Raw genomic sequence first — 12,457 nt, 5'->3', positions numbered from 1 at the left:
AACCCAAGGAGTAATAATCTCAGTATACTTCACATCTGTGTACTGAAGTTATTACTCCTAGCTTTGCTAAAGAATGGCGAACTAAACCAGAATAACGATTCTGCCCTAGTCAATTTAAATTCTCTGTTTCTGCCAGGGAGAGGCTAAAACTCTCCCTGATTCTGCTATGAAGAATATAAAACAAAAGAAGAAAATATTCCAACCCAATTCTGAAAAGAGATGCAAAGCCTATATAAAAACTCAAAAGTCTGCATAAAATATTCTAATGGCCAACTATCAGACCCAGTTAACACTAATAAAGGAGTCAAACAAGGATGTGGACTTGCACCAAATTTATTTAATATTTACATCAATAAAATTATTAAAGAATGGAAACAAACAACAACAGAATACAGTTGAACAACAGGAATAAAATCCAAACTATATTATATGCTGATGATCAAGTTATAATTGCAAAATCTGAAGATGAACTACAGATAGCAGCAAATGAACTGAATAAAATAGGTAAAAAGTAAGAGATGAAAATCTCCACCTCAAAAACAAAATCAATGGGATTATGTGGAAAAAACATACAAAGAGTCAAAATTGTTATTGATTACAAAATAATAGAACAAATATCTGGCTTCACCTATTTGGGAAATTTAATATCAAATGAAGGGAAAGACTTCGGGAAAACAAATAACAACTGAAACAAAATTATGACTGCACAACATCACATCAAAATCAGCCCTATTCTACAGCTGTGAGACTTGGGTCATAAGTAAGAAAGATGCACACAAACTAGAAGCAGCACAAATGAGATTTTTAAGTCTATTATCAGGCTTTACAAGACTAGACCACCAAAGAAATTTAGATATCACAGTAAATGACATAAAACGGTATCAGAAAAAATGGATCAGCCACATAGAAAGAATGAACTCAGACCAGATCCCAAAATTAGCCTTTAACTACAAACCTGCAGGATAGAGAGAGATGTGGGTCGACCAAGACAATAATTGTGAGATCAAGAGCTACAATGGAACAGGTCTTAAAAGACCTAAGCCGGACCAAGTTCATGATGATGAAGATTCTGTTCTTTTGTTCAATGAAGAAGTGCTTTATTTCTGCATGTGATTTCACATGCAGAAAGTACACAAGTTCTCACTGAAAAAAAGATACCCTTATAAATGCTGAGGTAGCATAAATTTCACCAGTTGGCAGTGCATCGTTTCAAATTTTGAAATTTTTTGTTGTTAAGTTTGCAGTACTTCATGACATCATTGAAGATAAAGAAATAGATGAAACAACAGATGTTTTGCAGAATCAATTCTCTCAGTTTGTGTTGTAGTAGTAGTGGCATGTGGTGCAAGAAAGCAAATGTATGAGCTTATGCAGCATCAGCCAAAAAAAAAAAAAAAAATCACACCATTCCCTCCAAATGCCTGTCCAGTTCCTCCTTAAATTTATTCAACCTATCAACTTCCACACCAACAGATGGAAGTTTGTTCCAGCAATTAACCACCCGCTGGCTAAAGGAAAATTTCCTCACATCTATTCTACATCTGTCTTTTCTTAATTTGAATTTATGCTCCCTTAGATTCGTAATCTGAACAAGTGGAAGGATCCCATCAGAATTCAGCGTGTTCAACCCATTCAAGGCCTTATATACCCCAATCAGATCACCGCGCAGGTGCCTAGTCTTCAGCCACTGCAATTTGCAGAACTTAAGCCTCTCTTGGTAAGAGGATCCCTTCATTCCCCTCACCAATCTTGTTGCCCTTCTCTGTACACGCTCAAGTAAATCTACATCCTTCCTAAAATGAGGCCTCCAGACCTGTACGCAGTACTCAAGGCGTGGCCTGACCATTGCCTTATACAGAGGGATAATCACCTCCTTTTCCCTGCTAGCAAAATTCCTATATATCATTGACAAAACCCCATGACCTGCCCTGGCACCTGTCTGCATTACTCAGAAAACTTCATATCTGACTGCACAATTACTCCCAGGACTTTTTCATTTTCTACCACCTTAAATGTAGTACCACACAGTTGGTACGTTTCTCTGGGGTTACTTCTACCCAAATGTAGTACTTTGCATTTGTCAAGGTTAAACTTCAGTTGCCACTTCTTAGCCCATCTGCCCAAATTATCTAGATCCTGTTGCAGTAGCACACTGCCATTACTGTCATTAACAACCCTGCCAACCTTTGTATCATCTGCAAACTTCGACATTAAGCCTGATATACCTTCATCAATATCATTGATAAATATACAAAACAACAGTGGACCTAACACCGAACCCTGTGGGACTCCACTAATAACATTAGTCCAAGAAGAGCAACACCCATTGATTACCACCCTCTGTCTTCTAGCACTTAACCATCTTTTTTATCCATTGTAGCAACTTACCCTTAATACCATTCTGCTCCAATTTGTACAATAGTGTTCCATGCGCAACAGTGTCAAAAGCTTTCCTGAAATCCAAATATATGATATCAAAATTATTTTTCGCATCCAGTTCCTTTGTAACCATCATCATCATCATCCATTTTCAATCCACTGCAGGATGAAGGCCTCTCCAGCAACTTTCCAGCTCCTTCTGTTTTGAGCACTGGCCATCCATTTACTACTCAAAAACTCATGAATTTCATCTATCCATCTCCGCCTTTGTCTTCCAGGTTTTCTTCTAGCTCCTCTTGGGTACCATTCTGTTATTTTCTTAGTCCATCTGTCATCATGTCTTCGAGCTATGTGTCCTGCCCAGGACCATTTTAGTTCTTTAGTTTTGATAAGAATGTCCTTTACTTGAGTTTGCTGCCTAATCCATGTGTTTCTCTTCTTATCTAACAGTCTGATTCCCAATATGATTCGTTCCATTCTTCGCTGTGTGGTTCTCAGCTTCTCTTCCATTCTTTTGGTGAGTGCCCAAGTTTCACTTCCATAAGTCATGGTGGGGAGTATACATTGGTCCATTATTTTACGTTTCAGACAAACTGGGATATTGCTCTTCAGTATGTGACTATATTTCCTGAATGCTATCCATCCAAAATTTATTCTTCTCTTGACTTCCAGCCATTTATCATTATTACAGCTAATAACTTGTCCCAGATATGTATATGATTCCACCTTTTCAATTACTGCTCCTTCAATCATTATTTCCCTTTCTGTGGCATACTTGTTCATCATTACTTTTGTTTTAGACATATTCATCTTTAGTCCAAAATCCTTACTAGCTGTGCATAACTGATTAAGATTTTCCTCTAATTCTTTGGGATCATGGCTTATGACCACAATGTCATCTGCAAATCGCAAATGGTTTAGGTACTCTCCGTTCACATTGACTCCTTTCTGCGACCAGTCTAATCTTCTGAAAGCTTCCTCAAGGGCAGCAGTAAACAGCTTAGGAGATAGTGTCTCCTTGTCGAACTCCTTTCTCAATTTTAAATTTCCTACTGTCTTTGTCTAGTCTAATAAAGGAGGTAGCACTCTCGTATATTTTCTTCAAAATCATAATATATGGGGTATCAATGCCTTGTCTTTCCAGTGCCCGAAACATTGCCTTATGCTGTATGGAGTCAAATGCCTTTTCATAATCCACAAATGCCAGGCATAATGGTGTTTTATATTCATTTGCTTTCTCCATTAGCTGTGATATTACATGAAGGTGATCCATAGTTGAGAATCCTGTCCTAAAGCCAGCTTGCTCTTTCGGTTGATTCTCATCCAGTATTCTTTCTAATCTGTTAATAATGACCCTTGTGAACAACTTGTAGATGTGGGATAACAAGCTAATTGGTCTATAATTTTCAATTTCTGATTTATCTCCTTTCTTATGCGGCAAAACTATGATTGCATTATTCCACTGCTTAGGCGTCACACCTTTTCTAATGCACTTTGTGAAGAGCCTTGCCAGTTTTTGTGTTATGTCTCTTCCTCCCAATTTTAACAACTCTACAGTAACTTCATCTTCCCGCGGGGCTTTCTGATTCTTCATTTTCTTCAATGCATGTTCTACCTCATCAGGAAGAATATCGGGTATGTCGTATGTGTTGCTACTTTGCAATCCATCTTCCCCACTGCTGGCATCATTCCCCTGCTCCTTGTATAATTCTCTATAGTAGTCTTCTGCTATTTGAATTATGCCTTCTCTGCTGTTTATAAGTACACCATCGCTATTCTTCAGTTTCAGTATCATTTGTCTTTCTGTATTACTGCTCATGGCTGCTGATTTAAATCCTTTGTTTTCCCTTAATGCTTGTTCTACTTTTCTTGTGTTAAATCTTCTTATGTCCTCTCTGAGTCTCTTTCTAATGGCTTTGCATAACTCAGTATATCAATTTTCTCCCTGTCAGTGTTTTTCTTGCTTTTCATTTGTCGTCTTCGGTTCATCATGACAAGTGTTTCTTGACTAATTTTTTCTTCTTTGGATTTCTTTTTCCCTATAGGTTTCTTGGGCTTTATCACTTTCAAAAAGTTGTAATATTCCTCGTAGATATCTTGGTCCTCAGCAGTCTGCAGAAGCTCATACTTGTTCTTAAGTTCCAGTACATACTGCTTTTTCTCCTCTTCTGTTATCTCAAAGACCTTTGTATTATTTACTCGAGTCAGTTTTTTCCTTTCCTTTCCTACATCTATATCAAGTGTACATCTTACCATTCTGTGATCACTTCCAACATTTACCTTATTCAGGACGGTGACCTTTGTAACCACATCATAATATCCTATCAAATTTGTCAGACAAGACTTTCCCTTAACAAACCCATGCTGTGTCTGAATTATTGCTGCAGTCTTGTCTTGGTGATCCTGCAATGCATCTTTAACCAGCGACTCCATTATTTTACCCGGAACAGAAGTTAAACTAACTGGTCTGTAATTACTCGTGTCACCCTTCGATCCCCCTTTGTGAATTGGTGATACATTTGCACATCTCCAGTCCGTGGGAACCTCCCCTGAGTCCAAGGATGCTCTCATAATTATGGTTAAGGGTTTGCTTAGTTGCTTTGCCGCCTCCTTTAATATAACTGGATAGATCCCATCCACCCCAGGTGCTTTTCTTACGTTTAACTTCAACAATTTCTCTTCCACTTTGCTCTCAGTTATTACAAAATCATTAAGTATCTTGCTACAATTTGATAGCCTTCTGCCATTTTGAAACCTTAATAATTCCTCACGTGTGAATGTAGATGCAAAATACTCATTCAGTTTGTTTGCTTCTACATTCACAAGTGAGGAATTATTCTGGTGTTAGAACCTACCAGACATTCTTATCAAAGAAGTAAGAATTGATGTACAGTGGTCCTTGGTGGGGACTTGACAAGTGTGCAAGGAAGCTTGGAATATAACAAATTAACCTAAGTTATGCTTGTCATTTTAACAATTCCTAATAGCAGTGCTGAATGTGAACGAATATTTGCCAAGTGAGAAAAACAACAGCAGAGTTCAGATCTTTTCTTTCTAGTAAGCCGTTTGAAATTGTAAATACATTTGATAGCTAAGTCTAGGCAGTAGAGCCACTGTTATTATGAACAGCAGTCCAAAAGTCTCATTAGTTGATGTCTGATAGAAAATCCAGACAAAATCCACAGACATAAAAATCCTAGGTAAACTGATGTTTGAAAGATCTTTTCTTCCTGCTTGCTATTACCTGAACCTCCAGGCTTTTGAAAGTCAAAACTTGTCAGCTGTATAGATTTATAAGTGAAAATACAAATATCAGATCATTGTAAACTGAGGATTGCCTGTATTTCTTTGTTGGTATAAAAGATTTGTAGCTTTTTGAATTAGTTCATAGAACATTTCCCATATGACATTTGCATTGTGAACATATTCTTTTGTGGACATAGTACATGATGGATGTACTATGACCAAAGTATAACTCTGCTCATTGTGGAGTAATACTTCATTAACTGGGTTGTCACTATTGCAATAGGGTACCTGCCCACCCACTGATGATGAAGCCACTCATGTTCGAAATGGTGCCATCTGGGTGGCGGTGGTGCCCATCTAAGAAAAAGTAACAGTAGTCTTTTCTACCAGAGAAGCGTTACTCATTCGAAGTAGTGTAATTTGAAATAGAACCAGGCAACTCGTTGTGAAGGTATTCACAATATGAGATATAATAAAACGATGCATGCATACTACCTGGGTAGTAGAAATATGGAGATGCATTACCCATGCTTAAACAGCCTTTTGAACAATTCCACTCGCACAAATATCCTTACTTCTAATGTAAGGTGCAGTAATTGTCTTGCATGGTGTTAGGAACAAAATCTATGAATGGCAAGAAACCAGAACTTAGATGTTATCAACATAATATCAGAGTGTTTCAGTAATGCTATAGGTGCATGTGATGACCCCTGATATCAGAACTCCCTGTTCGCTTGGCATGGCCCTCCTTAATGAAGGATGAAGAATGCTCTCACCTAGCATGGTTCTAGATGTGATTGTAAATGTTTGTTAGTTGAGCACAACTTAGTTCATGGTAAAAATGCATCCTCCAACTTTTTTTTGTTACATGTTAAGGCAGACATTCAGAAAGTATATAATGCAAGGAAGAAGGGTGAATGAAATAAAATGTTATGAAAGATTTTTGTGGGCGATGGTTACACAACTGGTTTTTTTTTTTAATAAAAAGTAAATAATATGATTGACTTGAATTGGTGTATTTTATTATGTAATAATGGTGAGGAAGATTAAAGCTGTTCTTACAAAGTGTGTTTTAAAGATGGTTGTTAAAATATAAACAAATTGCCTCTCTCTCTAAAAAAGTGAGAGAGAGAGAGAGAGAGAGAGAGAGAGAGACTGACTGACTGTATAGCCTAACTATTTTCATTTGGAAAGTGTTGCTTTTAATTCTGATTTTGATACTGTCCCTTTTTTGCTATTTGCTCTCTTTCATCAATTTCCTCAACCTTTGGCATCATCACTTATTAACAACCTTTATGAACAGTTGTAATTTTTTTGTGTTAGTGTGATAAATATTATAATTAGATTGAATATTGTTGAATGTTATTTCTTTTTTTGTTGGAGTTACCAGTGCCTTTTATGCCTTTAAGAATGCAAAATGTATTTGAGAATTAATAATAATTTTCTGTTGCTCATATTGCTTTGCTTATTAGATATCATATCTTCTTCCTTTTTACTTTGTTTTTTTCTAATTGAATATTTGCTTTTTTTTTTTTTTTTCACTATTAGCTGTGATAAAACTTTTTTGTATTGCCATTTGTCTCTTATTTTTATCAAAATATATCTTCATGTCCTGTTTCTTTTGCAATTGGGTAAATTAAAGAAGTTATGTATAAATCATTTAATGTAATTTAAATTTAGAGTTTTATTATTGTCATATAATTATTTGAAATATATGTTTTAGTGTTTTAAATTGTTTATTCTAGTAAATAGTGCCTTGACACTTCTTATTCCTTAATTTAGCTAGAATGCTTGAAACTTATAGCATCTCAAAGGTTCACAGATAAAAGAATAGGATATTTGGGTGCTATGTTATTGTTGGACGAAAGGCAAGATGTACACCTGCTTATCACCAATTCACTTAAGAAGTAAGAAGATTTTTGAGTTGATCTATATCAGGACTTCCTAAATCCAGCAACACTGGGGCTTAACCCTTTCCAGATTTCTGAAAACTTTCAATTTTTGAACCCTACTATTATATGGCTCTGCTAGTGAAGTGACAGATCTTTGACTACTGTAGTAATCTTGTGCTGTGGTTCTGGTGGAGTGGCGAACCAATGTTTCCACTTTTGCAGCCATAGCATATTTCTCACTTCAGGAGCTGTTATCATATTCTGAACCCTAATTTATGCAGCAGTTGTAGCTGTAAATTAAATACGATGAAATGTCCATAATTGATGCCGCCAACTCTGACCAATTATAACTTTAAACATAGATAAAATTAAATTACAAATAAAATAAATAAATAAAATACATAAAATTGACTGTAAAATATAATATAATTTAAAATACGATAAATCATATGAATATATTAAAATAATAAATATATTATGTGTTAAACCAGTACTATAAAACTGAAGCTTTCGGCAGCATCTGCTGCCCTTCTCAACATAAGTAGTGCTGCATGAACAATTCGTTATAAACTACTAAGCCTTCTCAGCAGACTCAGGGCGTACTATGGTACCTGTGCATGCTCCGTTTTCTATATATCAGCACCGGAAGTGGCTCGGGGCTGTACGACCTTAAAACACTGATCGCTATCCAGGATAACGGATTCTAATTTTTTAGAATCCGTTCTCAAACATTACATTAGTCCTACAACCCTTATCCCTATTCGGCCTATGATCACCCAAGGAACAAATCCTTAGCCTCTCCAGCCACTTCCGGTTCCAGAAACCCTCTACCTTATCTGTAATTACAGCTCCTTCGGCTGTTATCCCATGCCCGGTTTCCAGGCATGTTCCACCACGGCCGACCCGGAGATATTAGCCAATCTAAGCACCCTGCTATGTTCCCCCAGCCTCCGTAGCCAGGTGGGAAGGAGCAGCAGTACGTAGCACACGCTTCTTGATTAGACCGGGGTTCGAGTCCGTCACCACCAAATACGGAGGATGCGGAAAGGTCAGGGAATGACCACCGCATATCCCCGGAGCAATATGGTCTTAGTTGCTAATGCACCTGAAAAAAAAAAAAAAAAATGTTCCCCCAATCTATCACGTAATCTGCGCTTAGTCTCACCTATGTAACATCCCCCACCATCTGGACACTGAATTTTGTAGACAACCCCACTATTGTCAACTCCCACAACAGGATCTTTAACTGCCGCCATCACCGTGTGCAGCTTCCGACCTGGAAGCTGCACACGTATTTGGTACGACCATAAGATGCGGGCTATTGGTTGCGAAACAGGTAACATAGTATGCCCTGGGTCTGCTGGGAAGGGTTAGTACTTTATAATGAATTGTTCATGCAGCACTACTTATGTTGAGAAAGGTAGCAGATGCTGCCGAAAGGTTCAGTTTTAGAGTCGTACTGGTTTAATGCTTTTAATGTATAATATTTTTATTATTTTAATATATTCACATGATTTATTGTATTTTAAATTATATTATATTTTGCAGTCGATTTTATGTATTTTATTTATTTATTTTATTTGTAATTTAATTTTTATCTATGTTTAAAGTTAATTGGTCAGAGTTGGCGGCATCAATTATGGATAGATTTCCTGACCACAGAGGCCTTTTTAGTGAACGATGAAATGGCTGTAGCTTTTCAAAGGAGCATGTTTTCAGTGTTCAGTGAACTTGCACTGTGATATGACTGGACTGTGTGATAATCAATCTCTGTGACTCAACAGCTACTGTTATTTAAACTGTATGTGTGCACACATGAGACACATTCTCTCTCTCTCTCTCTCTCTCTCTCTCTCTCTCTCTCTCTCTCTCTCTCTTTCTTTCTTTCTCAACACCTGTTTAATGCTTAGTTCTCACATCTTTAGTATGCAATCATGGCATAGGCATTACAAGGTGCTGGAGGGTATCCATGGTGATGGTAAGTGACCTATGCCAACACTTTCTGGATATTTGGTGGTAATGGATCCAGGTTCCTTATGGCATGTTCTACATCACAGTTATTCAATTGAGAACAGAGTTTAGCAGCTGTGGGAGAGGATTCATCAGAATGCTTGTCAAACATGTTGAAAACATTGCAACCCTGCAATAGAGCACTGTCTTGTTGAAAGATGTCTTAGTGGTCCAGGGCAATGGTCATCATAAAAGTGTGCACACAGAAATGATGTGCCTGTAAGTGTCTCTAGCAAGACACTGATTGATAGGTACCAGGGGATTCCATGTTCTCCCCAATCCAAACATGTCCTTGCCAGCATGTATAACCTGTCATTGCAATGGAATTTGAGAGGCTCATTTCAGTATACCATACCCATCTCTTTGTATGGTGTAGTTGGAAATACATTTCATCTGACCAGAAAGCTTATTTTCAGTCAACCCCTATTCAGTGGCTATGCCTGCCTAGTAAATTTGCTTGTGACAGGCAGTTAGCATAGAGTTGCTTGAGTGGATCATTGCAATAGCCAAACTCTGGTAATGCATGATGCATGGATATTTGGTGGTAATGGATTGTACAGTAAACCCCGCTATTTGCGGTCTCTGATTTAATATAAAATGAAACCTAAAAAATTGTGAATTTTAAAGTGTCGTGAACATTTTCTGCCATAAAAAAAATATTGGCATGGATAAAATCATCTTGCCCAGTCAAAACACTGCTCAGTGGGTGGGGGGGGGGAGTGACACAATTGCAAGCACGGAAGTTTTCCACTAATCCTTGCTCAGTATATGTTATGCGCTTGTCATGGAAAGTTTCTTTGTTTGCTTTTAATTGATTTGCTTATGAAAGTGAAAAATCTACCATTTTGCAGTGTATTAGCATAAACAGACTTTTTCGCGTGTGTTAACAGTTAAAAGAAAGTGACTTTATTGTAGACAAGTTCTTTTCTAACCCCTACGAAAATATGGTTATGAATAACAAGGGAATTTTGAAAAGATCAAAGAAGGTGATGACATTAATGAGTAAAATTGAGTTGTTAGACAAGATTTCTAATGGTGAAAATGTTGCGTCAGTGGCAAAACATTTTAAAATCAATGAGTCAACAGTATCATCAGTAAGAAATCAGAAGAAAAAAAAGTCTGAAATGCGCTAATTGCTTCAAACATTTGCTCTGTAACTCGTGATGTTAAATTAGAAAAAATGGAAAAGGCTTTAAATCTGTGGATAGAAGATTGAACTCAAAATAAAATTCCATTGAGTTCGCTCATCATTCTTGAAAAGGCAAAACACCTTTATCATCATTTTAGCGAAACTGGTGATAGCATTGGCAGGATGTGTTTTAGCTAGCAAAGGCTGGTTTGAAAGATGTAAAAATCGATATGACCTACACAACGTGAAACTTGTAGGCGAGTCTGCATCGGTGGATTTCATGGTTGCAGAAAGTTTCCTGACTGAATTTAAAAAATTACAGACAAAGGATATGTTCCCGAACAGGTGTTCAATGCAGACGAAACTGGGTAGTTTTGGAAGAGAATGCGAGCCAGAGCATACTTAACACAATGAAAAATCTGCTCCTGGATTCAAAGCTTCCAAAATTAGGCTTACTCTTTTGTTTTGTGCAAACAAAACAAAAGAGTAAGCTAGTGGACACATGATCAAACCGATGTTCATGTATTAATCGCAGAATCCACGTGCTTTGAAGGAAAAGAATAAAGAACATCTTCCAGTTTATTGGAAATCCAATAAAAAAGCCTGGGTAACAAGTACACTTAGTGAGTGGTTTAATGATAGCTTTGTGTGAGAGGTGGAAAGTTACTTAGCTTCAAAATCCTTACCTTTCAAAGTTCTGCTTCTTATTGATAACATGCCAGGACATCCAAGCAGCCTAGCATTTGACCACCCAAATGGTGAAATCGTGTTTTTGCCACCCAACACCAGATCACTTTTACAACTGCTAGACCAAGGTGTGATTGCTGTGTTTATGTCCTACTATGCTAGGAGAACTTTTACTTGCTTAATTAAAAAAATGGAAAGGGAGTCAGACTTAACTGTAAGTCAAAGTTGGAAAAATTATAACATTGCAGATTGCCTGATCAACACCAAGGCATCAGTTAATGAGATAAGAGCATCTACAATTGACACGTGTTGGCAAAAATTGTGGCCAGAAGTGGTTGTTGCTAAAACAATCCTCAATGTCAACGAACTGTTTGCCGATATTGTAGCAATCACACAGAGAATAGAAGGAAGGGGCTTTGAAAACATCGATGCAACAGACATTCAGGAACTTATTGAAACTCATGCAGACAAACTTGCAATAGAAGAGTTGGATGAATTAGTGTCAAGTTCAAATGAGAACCAAAATGATCCTGAGTGGGAAGATCTCAGCATTATTAGACCAGAATTAAATAACAAATCATTAAAGGAAATCTTTAGCCTCTTCATACAACTTTCAGAAAAGGTGATGGAAATGGTTCCTAATTTGGAAAGAAGCATCAAGTTTAAATGAGACCTAGAACAATTACTCCTGCCTTACAGAGAAATCCAAGAAAAGCTCAATAAAAAAATGAAGAAACAAACTTTGATTAAGTGCCATTTTTCAGGAACGTAACCCCCCCAAATAGTGGTGGTTTACTGAAGTGTGATGTGCCAGCTCTGTGTTGTATTGTGTGGTCAGCTCCATCAGCCAACATATTAAGTCCTCTTATCTTTTTGGTCAGCAATGTATCAACAACAACCTATGTTGTATTGTGTGGTCAGCTGCTCCACCAGCCAATGTATTGAATCCTCCTCTCACCCCCTTTGGTCATCAATGTATGCTTGTCTGCATGAAGGAACGAACCTCTGGTATACTTTTAATACACGAGATGACATATGGGAACACTAGACAAAGCCGGCCATGTCAGAGATATTCTAGCAATTTAGAAAAAAAACTCATTTTTTTCTAAATTTA

General features: G+C 37.2%; 1 protein-coding gene across 5 annotated transcripts in view; it reads left to right on the top strand.

The window, feature by feature from the left end:
* The window catches only part of LOC150082893 (AP-1 complex subunit gamma-1-like), a 489,084-nt gene that overhangs the window by 39,910 nt on the left and 436,717 nt on the right, over nt 1-12,457 (top strand). For all 5 annotated transcript variants that reach the window (XM_090377666.1, XM_090377665.1, XM_090377663.1 and 2 more), the window contains exon 3: nt 7,408-7,532. In XM_090377666.1, the coding sequence (XP_090233792.1) occupies nt 7,408-7,532 (125 nt within the window). The remainder of the gene's footprint in view (nt 1-7,407; nt 7,533-12,457) is intronic.

The sequence above is a fragment of the Mastigoproctus giganteus genome, chromosome 7 (assembly GCF_048544385.1).
Source record: "Mastigoproctus giganteus isolate SK-2022 chromosome 7, ASM4854438v1, whole genome shotgun sequence".
In the NCBI taxonomy this organism is placed as follows: domain Eukaryota; kingdom Metazoa; phylum Arthropoda; class Arachnida; order Uropygi; family Thelyphonidae; genus Mastigoproctus; species Mastigoproctus giganteus.
This window is presented reverse-complemented; position numbering and strand designations above follow the sequence as displayed.